The 25,921-nt window shown below is 35.5% G+C and overlaps 1 protein-coding gene across 2 annotated transcripts in view; it reads right to left on the reverse strand.

Annotated features, from left to right (window-relative positions):
* Window positions 1-1,013: 1,013 nt before the first annotated feature.
* The window catches only part of Pspc1 (paraspeckle protein 1), a 55,878-nt gene continuing 30,970 nt past the window's right edge, over window positions 1,014-25,921 (reverse strand). For both annotated transcript variants that reach the window (NM_001360420.1, NM_025682.4), the window contains 3 exons: window positions 7,093-7,150; window positions 3,879-4,048; window positions 1,014-1,853 (listed from right to left, as the gene is read on the reverse strand). In NM_001360420.1, coding sequence (NP_001347349.1) covers window positions 1,668-1,853; window positions 3,879-4,048; window positions 7,093-7,150 — 414 coding nt within the window. In that variant the 3' untranslated portion in view covers window positions 1,014-1,667. The remainder of the gene's footprint in view (window positions 1,854-3,878; window positions 4,049-7,092; window positions 7,151-25,921) is intronic.

A 25,921-nucleotide genomic window follows, 5' to 3' on the forward strand; every position in this document is an offset into this window, starting at 1 on the left:
TGAATTTAAGAACTCATTCCCAAAATAATGTTACAAGTTAAAACAAAGTGCACTCCCCCCATCAGCTTATACTCTTGACACATATGTAATGGGAATTAGTCTGCCTCTTATTTTTAAATCTCAAAATCACTTAAGTAATTACTAAAAACAAAGTTTCTGAATATTCCAAGGTTTTAGAAAATATATCCACCCTGCTGCTGCACACAAAAGGAGTAGAAACACAAAACGACAAAATGAGATTCTGTACAAAAGATTACATCTCAGTCATGTTTTATAACCAGTTGCTTTTATGTAAGACTTCTGATCGACTGAAGTCATCTTTCCCAATTATAGCTTATTCCCCCAAAACCAGGCAGAAAAACAAACAAAATCTACTGCAATGTGTGCTGCTCTTCAGAGAGGTGTTCTGTAAGAGGACGATGTATGAATACATGGAAATGTTAGGAGAGAAAACACCTGCCACGATCATGGGTTGGGCAACTGGATATTCAAATACGAGACCCCATATACTTATATAAATGTACACACACACATACATATTGAAATTTTAAATAAATAGAGAAGGAACATCACAATATGGCATCACTTTCTCTGAGGAACTAAAAAGGAAAGTTCAAAACTGTATTTCCAAGAAGGATGTGTCACAGACCTTACCAGGCTGAGGAAAAAGGGAGAATGAGCGTTTGAACGGATATTCCTCAAAAACGAACAGTACTAACATTACATGGGAGTTACTGGACAGACTTAACAAAATGGAAATATTCCAATACATCAGTTACACTACCTTTTAAAACACTTCTTAAAAACAACAGGAAATGCTAAGTGGCTGACCTAGTATTTAGGAATAAGAGGTCACGCCTTCCTTTCGCTGCCAACACTCTGTCGGTATGGCTGGTTGGGTTAAAGCTTAACACTAACTCTTAAAGTGATAACTGGGGGAAATGTAAATGAATGATGGCAAAAGATTAAAACCAGGAGTTATTTTATAAGCAAAAGAGATTTACTTTCAAACATTTTTTTTAAGATTCAAAAGGTTTATTTGGAAAAATCAGCACAGAACAAAGATAGCCTCAATAACTTTTCTCAGAATATATGAATAGTGAGACTCTATATGAAATGTAAGCAACAACTCTAACTTACACAGGATCTATGGTTTATACAATCTTAACCCCCATGCCTCCCACCCACTAGTATACTACAGTATGTGTCCCTTATTGACATCAGCTTTCACTAACAGTCTGACTTAAGGGCTACAGGAACAAACAGAAAAACAAAGTCATCTTCACGTTTAAATAGGTAGGATTAGCTAAAGCAACCATAGCAAGTTTTGTAAGGTCATGAGGGAATACCACTAAGAACATTTTAAATTAGGCAAAATCATTTCTTTATTGAGATTAAGTAACTACACAGACTTAATAATAATGCCACATAGCTATCGTTAGCTAAGGTCACAAACACTTTTCAACATTCACAATGATGGGCATCTTTTTCACCAAGCTAATCTACAAAGCTTATGAATAAAGAAAATACAAAAAAAACTCAAGTTTTACAAAAGAAAAACTTTAGTCTACATACATTAACAGTAAAACCATTTCTCCCTAGTAACAGACATGGTGTAAAGACATACCATTGAATGTTTTTCTAAACAGTCAGGAATGAACCATTATTTAATATCTCCGACGCTTATTAGGGCCTTCAAAATTGCCCCCTTGACTCCCTCTACCAAAGCCGCCAGGACCACCACTTACAGGCCCTACACCACTCATCGGTGCCTGGGGAGTTTCAGAACCTGTTCTATTTCCCATGGGTGAACCCATCTGGGATGGAGGTCCTTGGGGAAACCTATCATTGTGCTATAATCACATATAATAAAGTCCATTTGGAACACGCCAAAATAAAAGTGACAAGAAAAATTGGCAAAATCCCAAGTGGTGGTGTCAGGAAGTTCAGCAGAAAGTCCAGCAGAGTCAGGATCAAACATAGAAGGAAGAAAGGAGCAAGTTAATTAGTTCCTGTTTTTAAAAAATAGTAGTAGTAGTAGTAATAATAATAATAAGCAGCATCTGAAGATTTACAAATTGCAAATGCTACGCTCCATTTCATGGAAAGAACTGATTCTGACATAAGCAAATGCCTCCTTATGCCAGATCAGCATAGAATACCACTCTGATCCCTTTTTAAAAAGTTTACACTGCATGAAACTAGGATGGAAAGTAACAAATAATGTGTTTTTGTTTCTGAGTTGGAGTCTCTATCTACTCAGCCCAGGCTGACCTCTAACTCAGGGTTCTTCTGTCTCTGCGTTTGCCCCCAGGTGCTGGGACTATAATATAAACATGTCTCATCAGGCCTGGTAAGAAAGAAACTTTTTAAAAAGAAATCAGAGATGTACACTGAGGAGCTGCATCGTACTGTTTTAAAAGTAAACATTCTACAAACTCAATGATCAATGCTTTTAAGAAACAAAGCATTAAGAAACAACACAAAATTCAGGGATTTAATATGGAGACATATGAAGTGCTCCTTTAAAGACCAGTTGTAAGAAAACAGTATGTTTTAAGAACTGTTTTAATAATATGAATAACTAAAAGCACATTAAATATCTGAGTCATTTATTCTTTGAAACTTTACAAAGGTCAATCTTAAGAAGTATAAATGTATAAATAAGAAAAACAAACAAAAAAAACCACAAAACCTAAGAATGACATTTAAATTAAATTTACAATTTTAGGAAAGTGTATAGGAATACAGCCAATAATGTCTATGTTACTGCTAATGATTAAATGCAGAAGAGAAATTGAACCAACATACTTCAAGTTTCAGGGATTACACTATATAAATGCTGCCTCTCTTAAAGGGACAAACGCACTGACCACTTTATGTGCCATCTCTCTGTCCTGGATACTGTGACCCTGCCTCTCTACCTCCTTAAACAATAGATTTGAAAATGATATCAAGAAGACCAGTGTATTACTCTTCAGTTCTACAATGAACGATGCCTTCCTTTTAATCTCTCTCTGATCCCAATGGATGTAAAAGGGATGGCCCGTCTACATTAACTGCCAGTGCATTTCCTCCTTAGCCAGTGGTAGACTGCTAACTTTTAGGACGGTAATCCCAAAACCAAACAGCCTTTGTGAAATCTGGTCACCAATTTTCTTTTTCAGAACTTTAAGGAATCATCACCTGAGGAAGAAATGATTTCTAGAAAACTTCAGACAGAGGTGGTGAGAGCCATCTGTCCAGCTAACTGGTGTGTAAAGATGATAGACATTACAACAGAGAAAATCAATTTTTACGTTTTAGCCACACAAAGGTATCTTCACACTCCTGGATCAAAAGTCTGTACATATTAAATTTAGTAATAAAAGCCATCAGCAGTCACATTAAGAGCATATAACTGCAAACCTTTAAAATGTTTTGAAAAACTAAAATTTTAATCTTAACTTTTTGTCAACAAAGAGAAATGTTTTGAAATAAATTATTACAAGGAGATGTGTCAAAACTAAAACTTGGTTTTTTCCACACACAGTAGAGTTCTGTTTCTAAGGGTAAAGAGTCTACACAGAAAAAGCGCAATCATAAACATTTAGCCTTGCATCCATTCACTGGCAGACAGGAGTTAAACGCACTGCAGAGAACTGTAGTGAGACGTGCGCTCTATTGAGGAAGAAGAATAAGTGGGGATGGCAATACTAAGACACTTTAAAATTGTCTCTAATAAATTGAAATTTAACAAAGTTGCTTTCTCTTCACTGGCTGTACATCCATACTACCAAAGGAAATGACACCACGTTATATTAAGTGTGAAGTTATCTTTGAGGCAGCAAAATGCTTATTTACAAAATATAACCAAAAAAATTTTAGTGATACATTACCACTGCGCCATTATCTGGTATCATTGGAGTTCCCATATTTGCAGCTCCTTCTGGTCCCATGGCAGGACCAGGACCCATTGGTGGGCCAGGTATAGTTCCTCTGTTGTTCATATTCATACCCATCATTGGAGGAGGACCTTGGGTACCAGCAGGTGCTGGGCTAAATGCATCTATGCAAAACAATCTACACTTAGAGCTGGCCTATCTTAGTTCAGTGAACATTAAAAACTATACAATTCATTCAAATCTATACACAAGACTATCATCAAAATAACTTTCCTTCCTTGAGAGTGGAATACTAAACCATCAACAATAAACATCATATATACAGTAAAATTCTCATTACTAAAACAAACCTACAAAGGCCATGTCAATTTTTTAGAGCCATTGGAACTATCATATTAAGAGTTTCAAAAATCAGTAATATTAGGTGTAGCTTATAATTAAATTAAAGAAAATGACTCTGAATAATTTACATTCTATGAGCTTTAATAAACAGTAAAGGTTTGTCACTCAAAAAACACAACTTGTTTTCCCCTAAAGTCAGAGCTAAAAATATTAGCATATAAAAAATAATAAATATTAAGGAAAATTACTCTAGATAATCACACAAAGACAGCTGTAAACTAATCACGTGGCTTTATATAAGTACTAAATACTTTAAAAACGTATCAAAGAATGGTTTTCAATTTTATATTAAAATATATAATCTAAAAAAAAAAAACCCAAAAACACTAGGATGAAGCTATGTTTTAAAACACAGTTCATGCAAACAAATAAAATGATTATGTGCCTACTTCTAACAAGTACAACTTTAGACAGGGAGACAATGATGCTTCTAATTTGGTCATCAAGATAACCACCTGTTTCATATCACAGTGTTGTCTGAGCTGTCCTGTAACATATATGGTAGTCTCAAGAAAAACATCTCAAAGGATTTGATTATTTAAAAAGTATATGTACCTTTTAATCATAAAAATTCAAACTCAAAGCTGATGCCAATTTAGAGATCTCTTCTACATTATATAGGCCAGTTTTCAAATTGTCAGATTTGAACTTCTTAAATATACACATAAAACACTGGTGTATTTAAGTCCACAGAACAATGACTACTGCAGCTGAACACTCTACAGTGTCAAGGCTAAGGAGCAGCAAAAAGAAGAAGCACTCCTCAGGTATCCATCACGTCACCTGCTACTGCTCTTACAACTCTAATTCAAGAAACAAGCAATTTCAAGGGAAGGAATAGTTTTCTTAATCCCAACTTATTCTATTTAAATAACCAACACTTTAAGCTTAAATTTTCTACTTCCTCAATATTGAAGGCTATATATAATAAAGAAAGATAATAGAGACAAAAGGTAGACGGTAACATCTACAAGCCCTCTTATCTTAGCTCAGCTTTCCTGAAAAGAACAGATTAAAAGTACTGTTTTCCCCTCACTGTTTTTAAAAGGAGAGTGAATGGGTGACAAGGTCTTGTTTGTAGCCTAGGGTGATTTGCTGTCAGCTGTCACATACTCCTGCCTAATGTATCTTCCATGACAGAACTATAGGTATGAGTTACCATGGCTCCCTTCTTTATAATAGTACATAACTTAGATAAAATACGAGTCAAAATATGTAAAATAATACCCGTACATACGTATCTGATATATACACTGGTATACATCAAAAAATGATGCTGCCATACTATCAATAGGTCATATGTGGTTGCGAATACAAGGCCTTGAGCACAACCACTGAGCTACAAATTCTAGCCCCATTTACAAAGCTTGATGTGCTACAACAGTTTTAACAATTCAACAATTCAACGGAATAAGAACTGCAATAAGCCATCAAGATATAGTCTAACACTGAAGATTAAAGAAATGGACTAGACTTTAGGAGAATAACTACTAACAGATTATAATTTTCTAAGGAACATTATAAAAGTCTAATTTCTAAAGCATATTCTCCTCATAAAGTTTTTAATCCAATGAAAAAATATTTCCAGATCTATGTGCACTATCAGAAATTGCTTAAAAATTTACAATACGTTTGATACTGATGTTAATGACAATAATTATAACTGTCTTTGAAATTGTACTTAATTGTATCTTCCTCTAACTGCCCTTGAAACTATATTTATTGTCTTATATACTACCTAAAAGTTACTATGAAAAAACTAAAGAGCCACGTCCCCATTATAGACAAATCTGCTTACACTAATGACTCCCTGTGTCTACGCACTAACTACACAGTTTCATGCTTCCTTTGCATATCATAAATGCTAGTCAGTACACCTTGGTGGCCAAGGAAAGTGACCAAAAGGACAGTAATAAACTATATTACCTGACTAAAATAACTGAAAGGACAAGAATTTTTAAGAGCTAGCCATAGAAAATATTCATGAACACATTCCTTGTTTAAGTTTTATCTAATACTCTACATATTTTAAGAACATATGAGTTCGGTATATATTGTCTATTCTAATAGTGTAATTATTCAAACAGCATGTACATCTGAATTATACAGACTTTAATTTCATGAGAAGTTTCGGTGGGACAATTTAATATAAAAATGAAACATATATCATTATTGGGAAATGATTAAAGTATGCCAGTTCAAATTTTAATGTTTCTAATAAGAACCATCATATGCCACATATTTTCTCGTTGGTTCACAACACTATTTCACTATACAATAGTGAAAATTTTAATATAACTACCTTCTTAACATCTCATTTCCTCAACAAGCCACTGAAGACTCTTGAAAAATACTTTCATACTAAATACTGTAAACAAAGAAAACATTTAAAATATTCTGTACTATATAAAAAGCCTAGACCTCAAAGGAAAACAACCAAAAAACAAATTTAAAATAGAAATTCTAAAATCATTTGAAAATAACTCAAGAACTATCAGCATCCAAGGTAAAATGAAACTTGATTTTTGCAATATGACAGCAATGTATTTATATCTCACTATGATTAAACTTGTCTCACCATATAGAAAAACCTAGCTAAGAGGCTTCTTTCACTGATGATATCAAACCATATTTGAGCTGTAAAATATTTTTCCTATGATACACTTTTATTCCATTTTTAAAAAAGATATCAACTTCATAACTGTTTGCATGACTTAGTTTCTCAGCATATAGATACCAAAACCAGCATACAGTCCCCAAAAGAATTACAAGTAAGTTTTATAAGTCTTTTGCTTCAAATCCCTACCTCCCATGTTTATTGCTCCACGGGGACCCATATCACCCATTCTCATTTCCTGTTCTCTCTGTAAGTAAACATAGTTGTCAGAGTCAACCTATCGATCTTATGATTTGACATTTCCCATCTAAAATCAAACAGAAAAGAGTGAGTTGGGATATCACTGTCCATTAAAAATTCTGAAAATTTCCAACAATATTTATTTAACAAGACTACTAGAAGAGAGGAAACAAAAAGTAAAAACAAAATTCAAAACAAAAACAACAACAAGCACCACCAAGCCTTCAAGAATCCAAAGCTAATACCCATTAAGTCTTAGAATACCCATTTACACTGGAAGACTAGATACCACATGAACCATTCGAGTAATGTTCCATTACTCGGTAAGGCTGCTACTGCAGAGAAACTTGCCTAGACCTTATATCAGAGAAAAACCGAGCATTAATAATTAACGTCAATTATATTTAACTTAAAGTAAAGTCTTAAAAGTTACAGGTGGTTTTCATTATATAAAACAAACAAAGGAGTCTTGCATTTTTATTTAACTAACCAGGTATAATTCCACCTGTGGTCTACAGATACACCCTAACTCTTTCAGTAGACACAGGGAGTTATAAAATTTTTATGCAATATCGCTTCCCTTTAAATAAGCAGTTGTTTTACTTAAAACATAAATAAATTCTTTTACATTTACCAAGTTCTGAAACGATACATTGTAGAAGTTAACTATAACGCAAGAGGCAGGTCATATAAATTAAGAACTTTTGAAATTTCATTACAGCAGCTACTTCATAGAATTGTTTACTATGACTTACTTCAAAAGTAAACCAATGAAATCTGTGTGAAATCACTCAATAACAATGAAATCGCAACACTACCTGAACCAATGTACTAAGTGTCCAAATCACGAAAAGCAATCAGATACAAAAGTATCAATGAATGTTTCAAGTCAATCCATGGCTGAATGAAACACAATTATTTTTGATAAAAGCAAATTTTAGTAAACGAAATAATATAACACTGAACACCATACAAAACCAAGGCCATAAAATGCTACAATGGAAGAATAAATGGCATTAATAAGCGACTTCTTTCAAAGACATCTGCAGAGAGATTTAATGGTAGAGCAGCTCTACCAAGCACAAAGTCCATGGCCAGATCCCCAGGCATAGGCATGAGGGGGGCAAAGCCTTGCCCACTTAGTCTAACGAAATATATATTTTAATAGAACATTAACAAAAGCAATGTATAATGAACAAAGTTATAATCCAAACAAAAGAAATGTTTCGTTGCATTATTTAGAAGATACAAACACAATACCTCCATAAAAGCTATTTTTCAACTTTCCTAGAAGGATGTTTTTTGCCTTCTCATAAAATTTGCTTATTAATAGATACTATCATTAACATATGAAAAGGTTAAGTCTAAAGCTGGCCATGGTAGAGCATGTCTTTCATCCCAGTACACCCAGGAGGCAGAGGGAAACAGGTATTTCTGTGAGGTGCAGGCAAGTCAGGTAGGGCTATATGAGATCCTGTTCTCAAAACGAAAAAAGGAAGATCATAAGATCAAAATGATAACCAACCAAGCATCATATAGCAAACACTTTAAACATGTTAATTATTAAATTTCCTTGGGTCTTCAGGCTGTTACTTTCCAGATACTTCTACTAAAATGCAAAGGAAGCAAAGCTTTTAGCATGGTCATTTTATAACCTCGAAGAGACTCCAGAATACCATCTATCTACAACTTAAAGAATTCGCAACCATGTGCCATTAAGTTCTCTTAATGATGTTGGAGATAAAACTCAGAGCTTCAAGCGGATAGACAAGAGCTGAGCCTTTAATATGTTTTAAAATAGAAAAAAAGATAACATTTTCTTGACCATAATTATTTACTTTACAAAATTATTCTAGTGTAGGTTGAAAACACACAAACAGAAAAAAACTGTAACCAACATCTCAACAGACTTTTAATAGGAAACAGAAAAAAATGGATCATAGTTAAAAGCAATTGCTGCTCTTCCAGAGACCTAAGTTCAGTTCCCAGCACCCAACACCTTATTGCCAACTCTAATTCCAGTACCAAGGAACCCGATGGGCTGGAGAGATGGCTCAGCAGTTAACTGACTGCTCTTCCAGAGGACCTGAGTTCAATTCCCAGCAATCACATGGTGGTTCACAACCATCTGTAATGAGGTCTGAAGCATTCTTCTGGTGTGTGTGTCTGAAGACAGCTACAGGGTACTCATACAAATAAAAATAAATCCCCTTTTTAAAAAAAGGATCTGATGGACCCAAGCCTCCAAGATACCTACCTGCACATACATAGCATATACTCACAAAGACACCTATATTAAAAAAAAGAAGAAGAAACCTAAAACGAAAAATAACTGTTTAATATCAGCTAGAGAGATGGGTCACAGCACTTAAAGAGCACTTACTGCTCTTGCAAAAAGATCGGGGTTTCATTTCTGAGCACACAACTGGGTAGCTCACAACTGGGTAGCTCACAGCTAGGGAAACTAGAAACCTCTTCTGGTTCCTGTAGGTACCTGGACTTGTGTGATACAAATTAATTCATGCAGACTCATGTGCATGCACAATAACACACAGGATTCAAGATTTCCTTCCAATAAAATAAAACTACAACAAAAACTCAAATTTTAAAATAGAAACTTAACCCTGTTAGGCAGACGACCTCTGTGTTTTATGGGCAAAGTTCTGGCACATGGTGAACCAAGGTCAATGCTGGGCTTACTTCCTCAATCCTTTTCCAGTTTTTATTCTACCCCAGGAATAGGGGTAGAATTTCACTGTTTAGACCTGACTATCCTAGAACTTGTTATGTACTCACATAAATCCTCCTGCTTCTGCTTCCTGAGTACCAGGATTACCACAGTGCAACACCATGCTTTTGAGACCTTGGCTGGCCTGGAACTTTCTATGTAACCTTGGCTGGCCTCAGACTCATAGGTATCAGACCACCTCTTCCTGAGTGCGTGTAATTAAAAGCACTCACCACCATGCCAAGACCAGCTTTTTATTTTGAAGCAGAATCTTTCATTGAACTTCAAGCTCATCAACTAGAAGGACAAGAAGTTTCAGAATGGGGCTCCAATGCCCACCCAGCACACAGCCACCAAGATTAGAATTAGAGGCTCATACAACCATGCCTGGCTACAACACCTGGGTTATATTCATGGGTTCTGTAGCCCTGTGCTTGGATGGTAGGCACTTTACCAACTGGGCCATCTCCTCAGTCCATTTCTATAGCTATTCCCCTGAAGCAGAAGATAAAACAGATACAGAGGTAGTAAACAATTTGTTCAAGGCAATACAAAGTGAAAATGACCAAGTTGTCTTACAAAAATTCTAATAAAACTCATAAAATCCCACCATTACAAGATACCTCCAATCTTCAACAATGCCAACATTGAAAAAAAAAACTGAAGTTAACTTATAAAGAATGTATAGCTCGATAAAGAATTATGAATGAACAGATGACAAAAGAAGAAGCAAAGTAGAACTGTTTTCCAAAACTAAGCCTAGAAGCACAGTGCAGGCTAGCAGTTTATAAAGTCTTACTTGGAATATCTACAGCTCTTTCAGAAAATAACAAAAGTAACAAAAATTCTCTTTAACACTAAAAGTGCTAAAACTAAATTTTAATATTGAGACCTTACCACACATTTGCATAATGTCAACATTCATGAAATTCCAATGTGGCAAAAACAATGGTAATAAGAAAATTCTGATGTTTTAACACAAACCAGGGAAACTGACACCACTATATAATAATAGTAACTACCACATTTGTGACATATATATATGTATATATATATAATATAAAATGATTATGAATATTTGAATGAAGCACCAAGAATAGACTAATTTTATAAACTTTTATCAACACCAATATAGATGTTATTAGTACCCTGAACAGTCAAACAGGACACAAACAGTGTTTCTGCTACAATATAAAAGAGGATGGTTATTTCAAAACCAGTTCCTGTCTGATTGGGCTACATAGTAAACAAACCATTTTCAACACACAGTAACATTTTTACCTAGGATGTTAGTATCTAACTGCCTACCTGCCACTGAGAAATATAGTTTTTGAGTAAAAGAGACAATTAGATGATTTGCTTTTAAAAAGCAATAATTTTCTAATAATTTACATGAACCTTAAATTTTTTTCCATGTTAAAAAGTTCCATTCCAAGTTGAAGGCAGACCAATACATTTTAGTGCAAAAGCATTTCTAAGACACTACCAGTCAAATATTATTTATATAAGAAAATTGTGTGTGTGTGTGTGGTTGTGGAGTTTTATTGTAGAAAGGCAGGGGGAAGGAAAGAAGACAGAAAGAGAGAGGGCAGCCATGGCCACGTGGAGAGAGGGGGAAAGGGAGAGAGAGAAGGAGGGCTAGAGATGAAAGTAAGAAAGGTAAAAGCTTAAAAAACTATATAAGAGTTTTTTTAAAGACATTTTTATGGGCAAGTAATATAGACTCTCACTGTGTAACCCTGCCTGGCTGAGAACTTGATGGGTGATCAAGCTGAACCCAAACTCGGGGACCTGCCTCTCTCAGCCTCCCAAGTACTGGGAATAAACACGTATACTACCATGTTTGGCTTCAGGAATATTTTTGCATCTCTTGAAATACAAAATCAAATGTGGGAAGATAACTATTTATTACAGAAAAATATTAAACAAATTTACAAACTTAAACAGTTTCCCAACTTCACAAAGTTAAACATTAAGACTCTGAAACATAAAATGAGACAGACATTTTTAAAATTGTAGTTTTAATTTTGTGTGTTTGTGTGTGTGTACGCGGCTCACGCGCGGCACGTTTATGCATGTCCACAGAAGCCAATAGAGGATGTTACAGATGGCTGTGGGCCACCAACCTAGTAAAGATGTTAGGGATCAAGCTTGGGTCCTCTGGAGGAAGAGTAAGCACACTTAGCCACTGAAGCATCATTTCTACAAACAACCCTTACATTTTTAATTGGCTGTAATTTGCAAAATGGCAAATAGTGATAACATTTAAAAGTTCTTTTGGGTCTTCAGTAAATTTTAATAAAGGAATTTAGATTCCATAAAGAGTGGCATCCTATTGCTATTGTTGTATGTCTTTTTGCTCTCTTTGGAAAGATCTCATATATAAGAGTTGGACTGTATCTTACTAAAGCAGCTGAGGCTGGCCTTGAATTCCAATTTAATTCTCAAGTGATGGAATAGAGGCATATGCTGCTAATCTCACTGAAAACATTTCTTTTGGGAATATTTCTCTATTATCAGTTTATGTATATAGGTATTTTGCCTTCTTGTATATTTGTGTGTGTGTGTGTGTATGTATGTATGTGTGTGTATATATATATTTGTATATATATGTATATATATATATGTATGTGTGTGTGTATATATATATGTGTGTGTATATATATGTATATATATATGTATATGTGTATATATATATATATGTATATATATGTGTATATATATATATATACATATATATATATATATGTATGTATGTATATATATACATATATATATATATGCACCACATGCTTGCCTGGTACCCACAGGTCAGAAGAGGACATGAGGTCACCTGAAACTCAAGTTAAAGACCATTGTGAACCCCCATGTGGGTGCTGGTCTCCTCCAAGAGCAGACAATGCTCTTAATTGTTCTGCCATCTTTCAAGCTCCTGTTTAATTGTTTTATCATGTGCACATCACTAGAGCGTCTGGGTGTGTGAGTAAGCCAGAAGCATCAGATCTCCTAGAGCTGGAGGTACAGGTAGTTCTGAGCCAGTGACGTGGGCACGAGGAACCAAACTCAGATATTCTGGAAGAGCATTTCACACTCTTAAATGCTGAACCATCTCTCTAGACCCTAGAGAAATCTTTCAAGTTCTAAACATTCCTCCTCAATAAAATTATAAAGGAAGAAAAAAAAAAGGCTACACCAGTCTACATGAATCTATTCCCAAAGCACGTTAAACATGCCACTACTGGCATCTGATACTATATATCCTTTAACATTCAGAACAAATATGTGATTCCACATAATGTGATTATGTTTCTTACAATTATTTTGTGTGTATAGAACGTGTGTTTATATAAAAAACAAAGGACTTGAAGAAAATGATTCTTCCTCACACCAAGTATGCCCTCTTCTGGTGTGTCTGAAGACAGTTACAATATACTCATATACATAAAATAAACTTTAAAAAATAGATTCAATCTTATCAATAAGTATTTCTAAACCTAAATTTATAAATCTATGAACCATACCTTACATTTCTTTTTTTAAAGATTTATTTATTATGTATACAGTGTTTTGCCTGCATTATGTCTGCAGGCCTGAAGAGGGTTCCAGTTCTCATTATAGATGGCTATGAGCCACCATGTGGTGGCTGGGAATTGAACTCAGGACCCCTGGAAGAGCAGACAATGCTCTTAACCCCTGAGTCATCACTCTAGTCAGCATTTCATTACATTTTTCTTTTCTCCTATTCTTTAGTAAGAAAATGTGAGCCGGGCGTGGTGGCGCACGCCTTTAAGCCCAGAACTTGGGAGGCAGAGGCAGGTGGATTTCTGAGTTCAAGGCCAGCCTGGTCTACAAAGTGAGTTCCAGGATAACCAGGGGTACACAGAAAAACCCTGTCTTGAAAAACCAAAAAAAAAAAAAAGAAAAAAGAAAAGGAATGTAAGAGGGTACTAAAATTAGATAAATGACCAAATTTCCATGAAAAACATTAATAACCAACAAAAATGTTAATATATCACCATGTAATATGTTAACAAAATAGAAATAAGAAAAGTGAACACAGGGCCCCCAATGGAGGAGCTAGGGAAAGTACCCAAGGAGCTGAAGGGGTCTGCAACCCTATAGGTAGAACAACAATATGAACTAACCAGTACCCCATAGCTCCTGTCTCTAGCTGCATATGTAGCAGAAGATGGCACAGTCAGCCATCATTGGGAAGAGAGGCCCCTTGGTCTTGCAAACATTATATGCTCCAGTACAGGGGAACGCCAGGACCAAGAAGTGGGAGTGGGTGGGTAGGGGAGCAGGGGCGTGCGTGCTGGGGGAACGACAATAAAACATGGGCACAACTAGAAAGAACAGACTGTAAGGGTAAGGAAGGAAAACTAAAGCAGCGGAGAAAAGGATTAAGACAGAGGAGAGCTGTGTTTGGAAAAACACTCTGGCCAATACCTGAATGGTAAAAATCACAACTCTCTTAATTCTAACACATGGAGTGAACCCTAAACTATTGCCTGTAATGGATAATGATGTGCCAATACAGGTTCAAAGTGCTATCAAATATGCCATGCTGGAAGAGATAGGAGGATACAGGAGATAAAGCATGATGGAAATCGTCATACCTTCCTATCAGCTTTGCTAGAAATTTAAGACTACTTTTAAGAATGTACTAAATAGGGGCTGGTGAGATGGCTCAGTGGGTAAGAGCACCCGACTGCTCTTCGGAAGGTCCAGAGTTCAAATCCCAGCAACCACATGGTGGCTCACAACCATCTGTAACAAGATCTGACGCCCTCTTCTGGAGTGTCTGAAGACAGCTACAGCGTACTTACATATAATAAATAAAATAAATAAATAAATAAATCTTTAACCAAAAAAAAAAAAAAAAAAAAAAGAATGTACTAAATAAAACAGGGAAGAAAACAAGGAGGAAACATCACAAAGGGAAGAACAGGGTGGATAGGATAACAAGCCTTCAAAAAAATTCTTAAAAGATAAATGTCATCGCCTAGTCGGCCATCACTGGAAAGAGAGGCCCATTGGACACTCAAACTTTATATGCCCCAGTACAGGGGAATGCCAGGGCCAAAAAATGGGAATGGGTGAGTAGGGAAGTGGGGGCAGGGTATGGGGGACTTTTGGGATAGCAGTCTAAATGTAATTGAGGAAAATACGTAATAATAAAAAATATATATTAAAAAAAAGAAATGTAAATTTAAAAAAGATAAATGTCTCATGTTTCCATTTTAACAATAACTAAATTTATGCTTTAAATTAGTCATTTAAAAAAAAAATCAAAATAGTTCATCTTTGCCCAATCAGAAATCAAAGTAACAACGAATAGAGAGATTACTTAAAACACAAAGGCTTGGGACTGGTGAGATGGCTCAGTGGGTAAGAGCACTGACTGCTCTTCCAAAGGTCCTGAGTTCAAATCCCAGCAACCACATGGTGGCTCACAACCATCCGTAATGAGATCTGACATCCTCTTCTGGTGTGTCTGAAGACAGCTACAGTGTACCTGAGAGAGCGAAGTGGACCAGAGCAAGTGGGGCTGATCGGAGTGAGCAGAGGTCCTAAAAATTCAATTCCCAAAAACCACATGAAGGCTCACAACCATCTGTACAGCTACAGTGCACCCATACACATTAAATAAATATCTAGATAGATAGATAGATAGATAGATAGATAGATAGATAGATAGATAACCACAAAGGCTTTGGGCTGGAGAGATGGCTCAGCGGTTAAGAGCACTGACTGCTCTTCCGAAGTTCCTGAGTTCAAATCCCAGCAACCACATGGTGGCTCACAACCACCCGTAATGAGACCTGATGTCCTCTTCTGGTACTTAACAATAAATAACAATAAATAAATCTTTTAAAAAAAAACACAAGGGCTTTACCACAACAGTGCATTTTTCAGATTTTAAAATGCAGCAAAATCAATGGCTGCTTTTTAATTCATGGTATTTCTGAGACTGAATTGAACAAACCACATAAAATGTAACAGGTAATAGTAAACAAAAGGGGAATACACTGTATATAAACTAATATTTGGACACATATACTGAGTTAAGAATTTTATTTTTAATACATTTACCTGAGAACATTAATAACTATAACCTTCAAATGCCATATGAAATTCTCTGAAAATATTCTTGTTTTGCTTTGCTTCCTGAGGTAGGTTATAACTAAAACTCTTGCTCCTTCTTTTTCAGCCTGACTACTGGGGTTACATCACTGAAAAGATACGTGTAATTGCTAGAATCTATCAGTAATACTTAATTAGCCCTCAAATTTAGTTTAGTATTTTTTCTTAATACCAAACTACTAAAGGAATGAACAATGGCATCAGCTACAAGCAGATACTACTGACAGACAGACAGACAGATAGTAACAAAGCTTTCTAACACCAATGGGAGGGGGTCTACATCCCTTTACTTGTCTCTGTATCACCCTGCACATTTTATTATGAACATTACGCAACTCTTAGGATTGGACAGGTCAACTTATGAAAGATGAACCAAAAAGCAAGCATATACAATACAGGCGACAATCTGAAAGTGGTCCCTAGGAGAGAGGAAAGCAATGAAGAACGCATCACTGGATCCAATATTATGAAGCATCAAATACATCAAAAAGAAGATGGTCTTTATCTGCTCATTTGCTGTTCACATCACACCAACAGTTTTGCGGGAGCACTGATGTGCTAACAAAGACATTATTCATAACAGGCCACTCAAAGTAACACCTTTAATATATGCTTAGATTTCAACTACTAAATAAAGCTTCAGTTATATGAAGTTGTAAAAGAAGCTATTTCTACTAACAAATCAATGTTGACGATGCAGAAGATGTACTAATATAGCAAAAGAAGTCAGCTTACATCAAATATGGTTGAATTTACAACTAAAAGATTTAAGATACAGAAGACATATGGAAAAAAGCAATACATTTCGTTTGAAATTTTTCAATAAGTCTTTCAAAACACAAATATAATTATCAACAATCTAATTTAAAAACATTACCACTAGAGTATGTTTACAAACCAAGTTTTACACCTCTAGCAGTTAAAATTAAAATGCCTATTTATCTAGCTTAATTTGCAATTCTTAATATTTAGGTGATAATAGCTCCATGATCTCAATGAATAAATAAAGTTACCAAATGTTAGATATAGGCGATTCTATAAACATCTTGAAAAATATAATCACCAAGGAAAATAATTCCTGCAAAATGGCTCTGCACTAAAGTCACACAGCAGAAGTAACAATCTAAATATGTCTTCTTACAATCTGTTACTAATTCAAACTACTTACAATCCATATGTATTGACTACATTATACATATTAATGACAGTTCCAAAGCCATGTTTAGCCCAACCACTTCAAATCTCCAATACTGATTCTCTTCTCCATTTACTCAAAAAATGGTAAATATCTGCTAAAAATAAGATAGTACCATTGTAACAAAAATTAAAACTTACCATTTCAAATATGGTATACCTATAACACAGCAGAATAATACACCAATTTTACCTGTTAAGATTTTAGAAAACACTAAAAATAAATTCTCAGTAATACTTCCCAGTAGAAAACTTTATTCCCTAAATCTTAAGAATACTTTAGTCTATCTCTTAGAGGTCCTTCCCTGCATAAACACTCTGTACCAAAACACCCAGAACACAGGAAATAAGGTAGGATTTTTTTTCCCTAAATGGAAAAAATTTCTTGTAATGGAAACTAGCCTTCCTATAAAGTATGTAGAAGTCTCACATTAAAAAGTTAGGTTTGCTGACAACCAAGCATGCACATAAGAAAGTTGATTATTTGACAGTTAAAAAAAGAACTATTTATTCATTATGTGATTCCACCATGAAGTCTATAAAAACAGTCCAGTAGCTTTACCTCAGTGCCATAGTGTTTTTCCAAAAATCTACCAAATGCTTAATCTACGACGATATACCAAGGCACAGTAAATCATAAAGTACATTTAAAGTTATGATTTCAGATTATCTACCTACTTACCTATTTTTCTTTTATTGTACAACATCTCCCTATGTAGCACCTATGATGGCCTCAGATGCGTGATCCTCCTGCCTACCTCTTGAGAGTACTAGGGTTATAAGCTTGAGCACCATTATGACCTACAATGGCAGGTGGGGTGGGGAACACACACAAAACTATTTAATTCTGTTAGCTTCTAAATAACTATATAAACAAATCCTGACCTCTAAATACTTAGTATAAGAGTAAACAAAAGCATTTTAAAACTTAGAACATAATTTGCAGGTGTCTAAACACGCCATCTCCCAGAAAGGGAGAAGGAGGGAGGAAGGGGGAGGGAGGGATATATCTGGGTTATAGAGTCCTGAAACACCAAGTTGTCTCTTGATAAGGTGAATAACATATAAATAAGATATTCCCATAATTTCCATCAAATGTATTCAGAAAAAAAAAAACTTTTACATATTAATCAAAGAAACCCCTGTTCTTAATCTTATTAAATTATGTATGTGATTCTACTAACAAATGTTTTATCTTTCATTTTAAAACTAATTTAACAGGTGGGCATAATGGCATAGAGGTCTCTGAGTAAAGGACCACCTGGTCTACACGAAGACACATAGTCCAGGATAGCCAGGACTACACAGAGAGCTTGAGCACTCTCGCACTTTCTCAAAACAAACAAACAAACAACAAACAAACAATTTACAGCACTATTAATTTGCTCTGATTTATATAAAAACTTGTAATGTAGCTAGAAGTGGTGGCGCACGCCTTTAATCTCAGCACTCAGGAGGCAGGCGGATTTCTGAGTTCGAGGCCAGCCTGGTCTAGGGAGTGAGTTCCAGGACAGCCAGGGCTACACTCGAAAAACAAAACAAAACAAAAACAAAAAACAAACAACAACAAAAAACCTTGTAATGTTGCAACTAAATATTATTAAAACCAATATTCGGTATAATTAAATAATTATCTAAATAAAAATGTCTAGTATTTCTATGCATATGGATATGTTTTACCTCCATGCATGTCTGTGCACCACATGCATGCAGTGCCCTTGGAGGCCAGAAGAAGGCACTATGTCCTTTGAGGCAGCAATTACAGCAGGCAGTAAGCCTGCCATATATACAGTGTGGGTATTGAGCCCTCATCTAGAAAAGCAAGTGCTCTTAATAGCTAAGGTGTCTCATCAATTCCCTTACCAGTACTTTCAATTCAAATATATCTAATCATCAAAATCCTAAAGAATGGTGTCAATAACATGAGTAATTATCAGCTTAACAAGTGTATTTTTGTTTACTTATAAGTTTAAGTTGTTTCAATTACATACCCTAAGCTACAGATGGTATTCTAATGAATTAATTACCCAGACTCCTTGTTCTTTTCTACTGTACTCAAAAAAAGGAGTTCTGGGGGGAAAAAAAAAGCCCTCCCTAATATTTAGAAGTCCTTCGCTTATAGAGGAAAAAAAAAATTAAGTGAAAGTACACTAGCCCAAAATGGATGAAGCTAAAACATTAAATGTGACCATCGCAACACCACTGTATCAGTCATTTGGTTTTACCAACATGTCCAACATCTATCAACTAGCTGACCTGCAAGTCATACCAAACTAAAACAAACCCTGCCTTGATTATAATTCCCTCAATTATTTCCACAGAAAGAAAAGACCATGTAAATAAATGACTTATAAAATCCATCCTTGGAATGTTCATTTGTTTGTCTTTTTCCACTTCTCTGGGGGGAAAAAAAACTTCTATTGCAATCAAATTATTTGTTCGATAACTTAGAAAGAAAGATAACTTGAATAAGCCATGTAGAAAGCACAAAATTAGAGCTTGTCTAAAAAATACATAGTTTCAGAAAATAAATGTGTGCCTCCCTCCCCTCGTTAGTAAGAAACAATAGGTGTCATTTCTCTTTGCTAGCTTACATTACTCAAGTTTTATCATTCCCAAACCTCCTGTTTTGAGTCCTATACATGTCACACCAGAGCAAATCAAGTATAATTAAATGATGGAGGTAATGGGAAACAATACCCATACAAGACACAAAATCAATAATAACATACCAAAGTTGATGCTACTGACTAAGAGGAAGCAGCATTGGACAGAATACATTTAAGCCTCTATGGACAGAAAGAAAAGTATCTGAAACCTCGTAAGGACTCATGTTTGGCAGCATCACTTTAGCAGTTGTTTCTTTGACTCTTGCTCTGACTTTTACAAGACTATCATGAACCTAATTTGGATTCCTCAGGAACCTTGGATCTTACGATATGAGCAGATCTGCTCAGTGGGCCTTCTAAAAACACTGGAAAGGAAACATATAAATTAATTAATTTGCATTGTAATTTACCAACTGTTGAGTTTGGATAATCTGAGTTCCCCCTCCCTTTTTAAAAAATCCCCCAATTATCATACTGATTCTAGATCAGGGAGTAGCAAACAGGGCCAAGTAGTAAATATTCTAGCCTTTGCTTGTCAGAAACTCTTGATACAGTATCTTATATTGTTCACAACTGGTCACCTTAGCCTTTGTAAGGCAAAGCAAACAAACAAAGCTAACAAATGTATTTCAAATTTAAATACAAAACAGAAGGCATGCAGATTGAGCAGGCCTTCTCTAGTCTGCTGATCCCTGGTCCAGATGAAATAAATCACTAAAAAGTAACAATATCATTACTTGAGACTGTATCTCCTGCATACATATAGTATGAGAAACCAATTGAAGGTTGACATCCAAATCCACCAGGCAATACTCATACAGAAAGCTGTACTATTTAAATTGTATATATGAATCCCCAATTCTCTCCCATGTTTGCCCAAGTCTTGTATTACGACCATGATAATTTCAACACATTTAAGTGCATTTTAAGCTTCAAAAACAGTTAGTAAGTTGTCCAACATTTTAAAATCCAACTATATGTCTCCAATATAAACCTACTGATTACAAGATATTGGTGGATCTCAAGTATATTTCATTAGTTTATGAATATGTCACGAATTGTTACCTACTGGTTTAGCAGAACACTATGCCCAGGTGTACATGCCAGAATCTACTCTAATCACACAAACACAAAATTCTCTCTAGGTATAAAATGTAGGGATTTACTGGGAACAATGGGATGCACACTCTTACTCCCACCAATAAGGAGGCAAAGGGGCAGGGAGATCTCCTGTAAGTTTGAGGCCTTGACCTTCTGACCCTTCTGCATCCACCTATCCAGTGCTGGGATTACAAGACTATACCATCCTGGCAGGTTTGTGCAGTATGGGATGAACTCAGAGTTTTACTAATGTTAAATTAATGAAGGTGCATTTCATCCCCAACCACGTTTCCAGCCTTGACAGGAGTGCACCAATAGAAGACCACTGAAAACTGGACACAACATGAATTAATAGTTGACACATTATATACTATTCTCAAGTATATGATGTATATATTTATGAAAAACCGCACAGAGAATTCCACTGGCCCTTGAGGTGGACACCTTTACCCATAGCACTTGGTAGGCAGGGTCCTGGAGAGATGGCTCAGTGGTTAAGAACACTGGCAGCTCTTTCAGAGGACATAGGTTCAATTCCCTTGCACCCATGTGGCAGCTCACAACTCTGTAACTCCAATTCCAGGGGATCCAATGCATTTTCTGATCCCCACAGGCACAAGGCACTCACATGGCACACATACATACATGCAGGCAAAACACACACATGAAATAAGAAAAAGTTTTGAATGTATAAACAAACACACATACTTAAGGTAGCGAAATTAAGACATGTTACAAGACTGAAAACTCGTACTTAATTTATAATTACAACAATTATCAAAGAATTTGACATTTTCTAAAAAGAAATAAAGTATAAATTAAGACTGATGAAAATTAATTTATATCCCTGAAATTCTAAAACATGTATATCAAAAATAATTATGTTAAAAACTACCAAAAAATGTCTAAATTGATTAAGCATTATTGTTCCTCATCCTATGCTACAATATTCCTGATGAAATAAAATGTACACTCCAGGGGCTGGAGAGATGGCTCAGCGGGTAAGAGCACTGACTGCTCTTCCGAAGGTCCTGAGTTCACATCCCAGTAACCACATGATGGCTCACAACCATCCGTAATGAGATCTGACGCCTTCTTCTGGTGCATCTGAAGACAGCTAACAGTATACTTAACATATAATAATAAATAAACCTTAAAAAGAAAAAATGTACACTCCATGGCCTCCATTTGTGCCCTTGGTGCTGTTCAAGTACACCCAGTGAGGGGAGGACAAGCTAGCAGGAGCACATTAAACTAACTGAGGAAGCCTGCTTAGGCTCTTATTTGGGAAAGATCAACTTGCCATTAGACTTCTTCCTTTAAACTGAACAGTAAAAAAAGAGAGAACACATAAAAATATTCTAATTTTAAAATTCAAAAAAGAAAAAAAAATTAAAACTGCTTAATAACTTTTCCAAAGGCACATTTTCTAAGTATAAGAATGTGAAAACTGCCTCACACTATGCCTATTAACACAATGTTTGCCCATGAACAAAAAACTATTCTACTACTTCTTTTAGCTACAAAGTGCTTTGATACACTGAGCAACCTAGTAAGTTTAGTTTACTTACAATAACAGTAAGCATTATAAAGCTAAAGAACTTGTGCTTAAAGTTTCTTATCTACTAAAAAATTCTGAACAACCAGACGCGGTGATACATTCCTTTAGTTGCAGCACTCCAGAGGCATATGCAGGGGATCTCTGTGAGTTCCAAGTGAGCCTGGACTACATAGTCAGACCCTATCTCAAAAAACAAAAACAGGGCTTCAGAGATGGCTCAGCAGTAAGAGTACTGTCAGCTCTTCTAGAGGTCCTGAATTCAATTCTCAGAAACCATACAGTGGCTCACAACCACCTATAATGGGATCTGATGCCCTGTTTTTGCATGCAAGTATACATGTAAACAGCATTCATATACATGAAACAATTCTTTAAAAGAAATTTTAAGGCCAGGCAGTGATGGTGCATGCCTTTAATCCCAACACTTAGGAGGCAGAGGCAGATGGATTTCTGAGTTCAAAGCCAGCCTGGTCTAAAGACTGGTTCCAGGACAGTCAGGGCTACACAGGGAAACCCTGTCTCGAAAATAAATTAAATAAATAAATAAATAAATATTTTTTTAAAAATAGGAAAAATTAAAAATAAAAAAATCTAAGCAGAACCTCTGATTTTCCCTGTATTAATTACATTGTTATTTCATGATCAAGCTCATTAAGTATAGTCAAAATATGACTGCTCTCCAGAAAATAGTAGCTATATAGACTTACAAACTAAGTGTTATTTTAAGAATAAATTACAAATATTCCAACCGATGTACTCAACATAATTCAAATGTTTAAGTAAATTGGAATGAGTCTTTAGTATCTTTCTTCCACTTTTTCTTTTTTGTTCATTCATTCATTATGCATGTGTTTATGTAATTTAAACACTTATGCTTTTCTATTTTATGCATTTGAAGGTCAAAAGATAACAGCTCCTTTGACTTGAGAGCTGTTCTAAACTAACTGTATAGTCCTGAGACTCTAAAGTCATCTGACTTTGAAGCAAATGCCACTGTTAACTTGCACCAACCTAGCTTCTTTCATTTTAACAACGATTTACTTTTATTTTTGGTTCTGTTGTTTTTTGAGACAGGCGAGTCTTGAACTTGCAGCACACCTCAGGCCTCTACCTCCAAAGTACTTGGAATACAAGTATATGCTATCACGTTCAACCCTTCAATAGCTTGTGTCTGTCATGGGATGCCAGGTGAAGTGCACAAGGTGACAGGGGCTTGTCTTCCTCCCTGTCTTCTCTAACTTAGCTTGTGAGGTAAGGCCTCTCACGGAACCTGGTGCTCCCTTACCTGGCCAGACAATTGGAAATGGGCCAGTCTTTGCCTGACTCCACCATCTACCCTCTCTGGCCCACTGTTCCTGCTGAAACTAAGCAAGCCTGGCCATGTATTAATCTCAAGTCCTCCTGCTTGCAGTCAACACCGAATCTCTCTTCACATCCCAGACATGACAACAATCTTTCTGAGTGTTTCTGTACATATGATACAGCCTGTGTGGAGGTCAGAGGACAACTTCTGCAAGTCTTTTGTGTCCTTCCAAGGTGTAGATCCCAGAAACCTGGCATAAAGTGCTTTGATACACTCAGCCACTTAGAAGCCTCCTCAAAACCTTTTTTAAAAACGAAAGGAGCATGTTTATCTTTAAATTTTGGTAGTATGACAAAGGGCAGTAGTCACAGGCTGTAATTTAATATTCTAATCAGATTTTTATTATGCGGCTTTAAGCATGCAAAACATAGTTTTTTAAATAATTTGAAAAATATCTAAATTGCGCTGGAGAGACGGCTCAGTGGTTAAAATCACTGACTGCTCTTGCAGAGGTCCTGAGTTCAATTCCCAACAACCACATGGTGGCTCACAACCATCTGTAATGGGATCTGATGTCCTCTTCTGGTGTGTCTGAAGACAGCTACAGTGTTCTCAGATAAATGACATAAATAAGTCTTTAAAAAGAAAAAAGAAAACTATCTAAATGTTTAAATATACTATCTAATCCTATTCTAGTAAAATAATCTTGTGAAAGAATAAACTATATACTTTACAAAAGGCAATAAATTCAGCCTGAGTATTTTAAATATCTAATATCTCTTATTCCCCAAGTTCACTAGATAGTTATAAAATTTTATCAACTTAAAAATTTTCTGAAGGAAAATTGTATTTTTTTATGAATTTAGAGGCTGATGAGATGGCTTAGCAGTTAAGAGCACTTGCAGCTCTGCCAAAAGAGCAGGGTTCAGATCAATTCAGTTCACTCCAGCTCCAGGAAATCCCAGCCAGCACACACAATACACGCAACCAGAGATATGCATCCTAATTTTTTTTTTATCATTAAAAAAGAAAGTCAAAAAGCCACAGAGTAAAGGTGGTGCATGCCTTTGATTACAGCACTTGGGAGACAGAGGCAGGAGGATCACTATAAGTTTGAAGGCAGCCTGGTCTACAAAATGAAGTTCAGGACAGCCATGACTAGAGAAATCCTGTCTTGGAAAACAAAAACAAAACAAAACAAACAAAATCTTTCAGGGCCAGAAACATGTCTCAACAAGGAGACCTGAAGTTCCATCCTTGGAACCCATAATGAAAAGAAAAAGCCAACTCCCAAAAGCTGTCCTCTGAACTCCACACCTGGCTACCTCATCCATTCACAACCACCCTACTCACACGCGCCAATTTTACCTTAGCAAATTTAAGGAGTTCATAACTCAATTTTAAACTAAAATGTTTCCCAGCCACAGAACATATAACATTACGTTGTATGGTAGAAAAGTAAAATTAAAACCAGCCATTCATGATTATATCTACAGGCATATTAATATCTATGTTAATTTCCACAAAGCAAAAAATGGCATTATTTCAAAAACATTCTACAACTGCATTTATGGTATGATAAACTAATATTTATAAATAAAAAGATTCTTTACAAGTTTAGAAATGGAATACTTTACTAAATCTTTCCTTTCTAGTCCACTGCAATGACAGTATTAATAATACTACAAATAACTATGTTCATTATAAAACATGTACAGCTCATGTCAGGAAAAATACCAAGGAAGTTAATATTTACCTATTTTACTATGAGAAAATCTTTTTGTAAATATTCAGATAAATAAAAATAATAGGTATTATTTCTTAATTCTCAATGGAAATTCTGTAAGAAATATATCACATATGGCTTACATATGATTATTAAAGACTAAAAAGCAGTATTAGCCTGAAAATGTTAACTTCCACTTCCTTTTAAACAGTATCTTTACATTGATAATTCCAACAGATTTATGTTCAAAATCGAAACTGTAGTTTAAAATAAGTTGTTAAATACTTAATATCAAGGAAGAAAAGACAACAGAAAAGTAAAGCTAGCCCGGCAGTGGTGGCGCACGCCTTTACTCCCCGCACTCGGGAGGCAGAAGCAGGCGGATTTCTGAGTTCGAGGCCAGTCTGGT

This window comes from Mus musculus, chromosome 14, assembly GCF_000001635.26.
Source record: "Mus musculus strain C57BL/6J chromosome 14, GRCm38.p6 C57BL/6J".
NCBI lineage: Eukaryota > Metazoa > Chordata > Mammalia > Rodentia > Muridae > Mus > Mus musculus.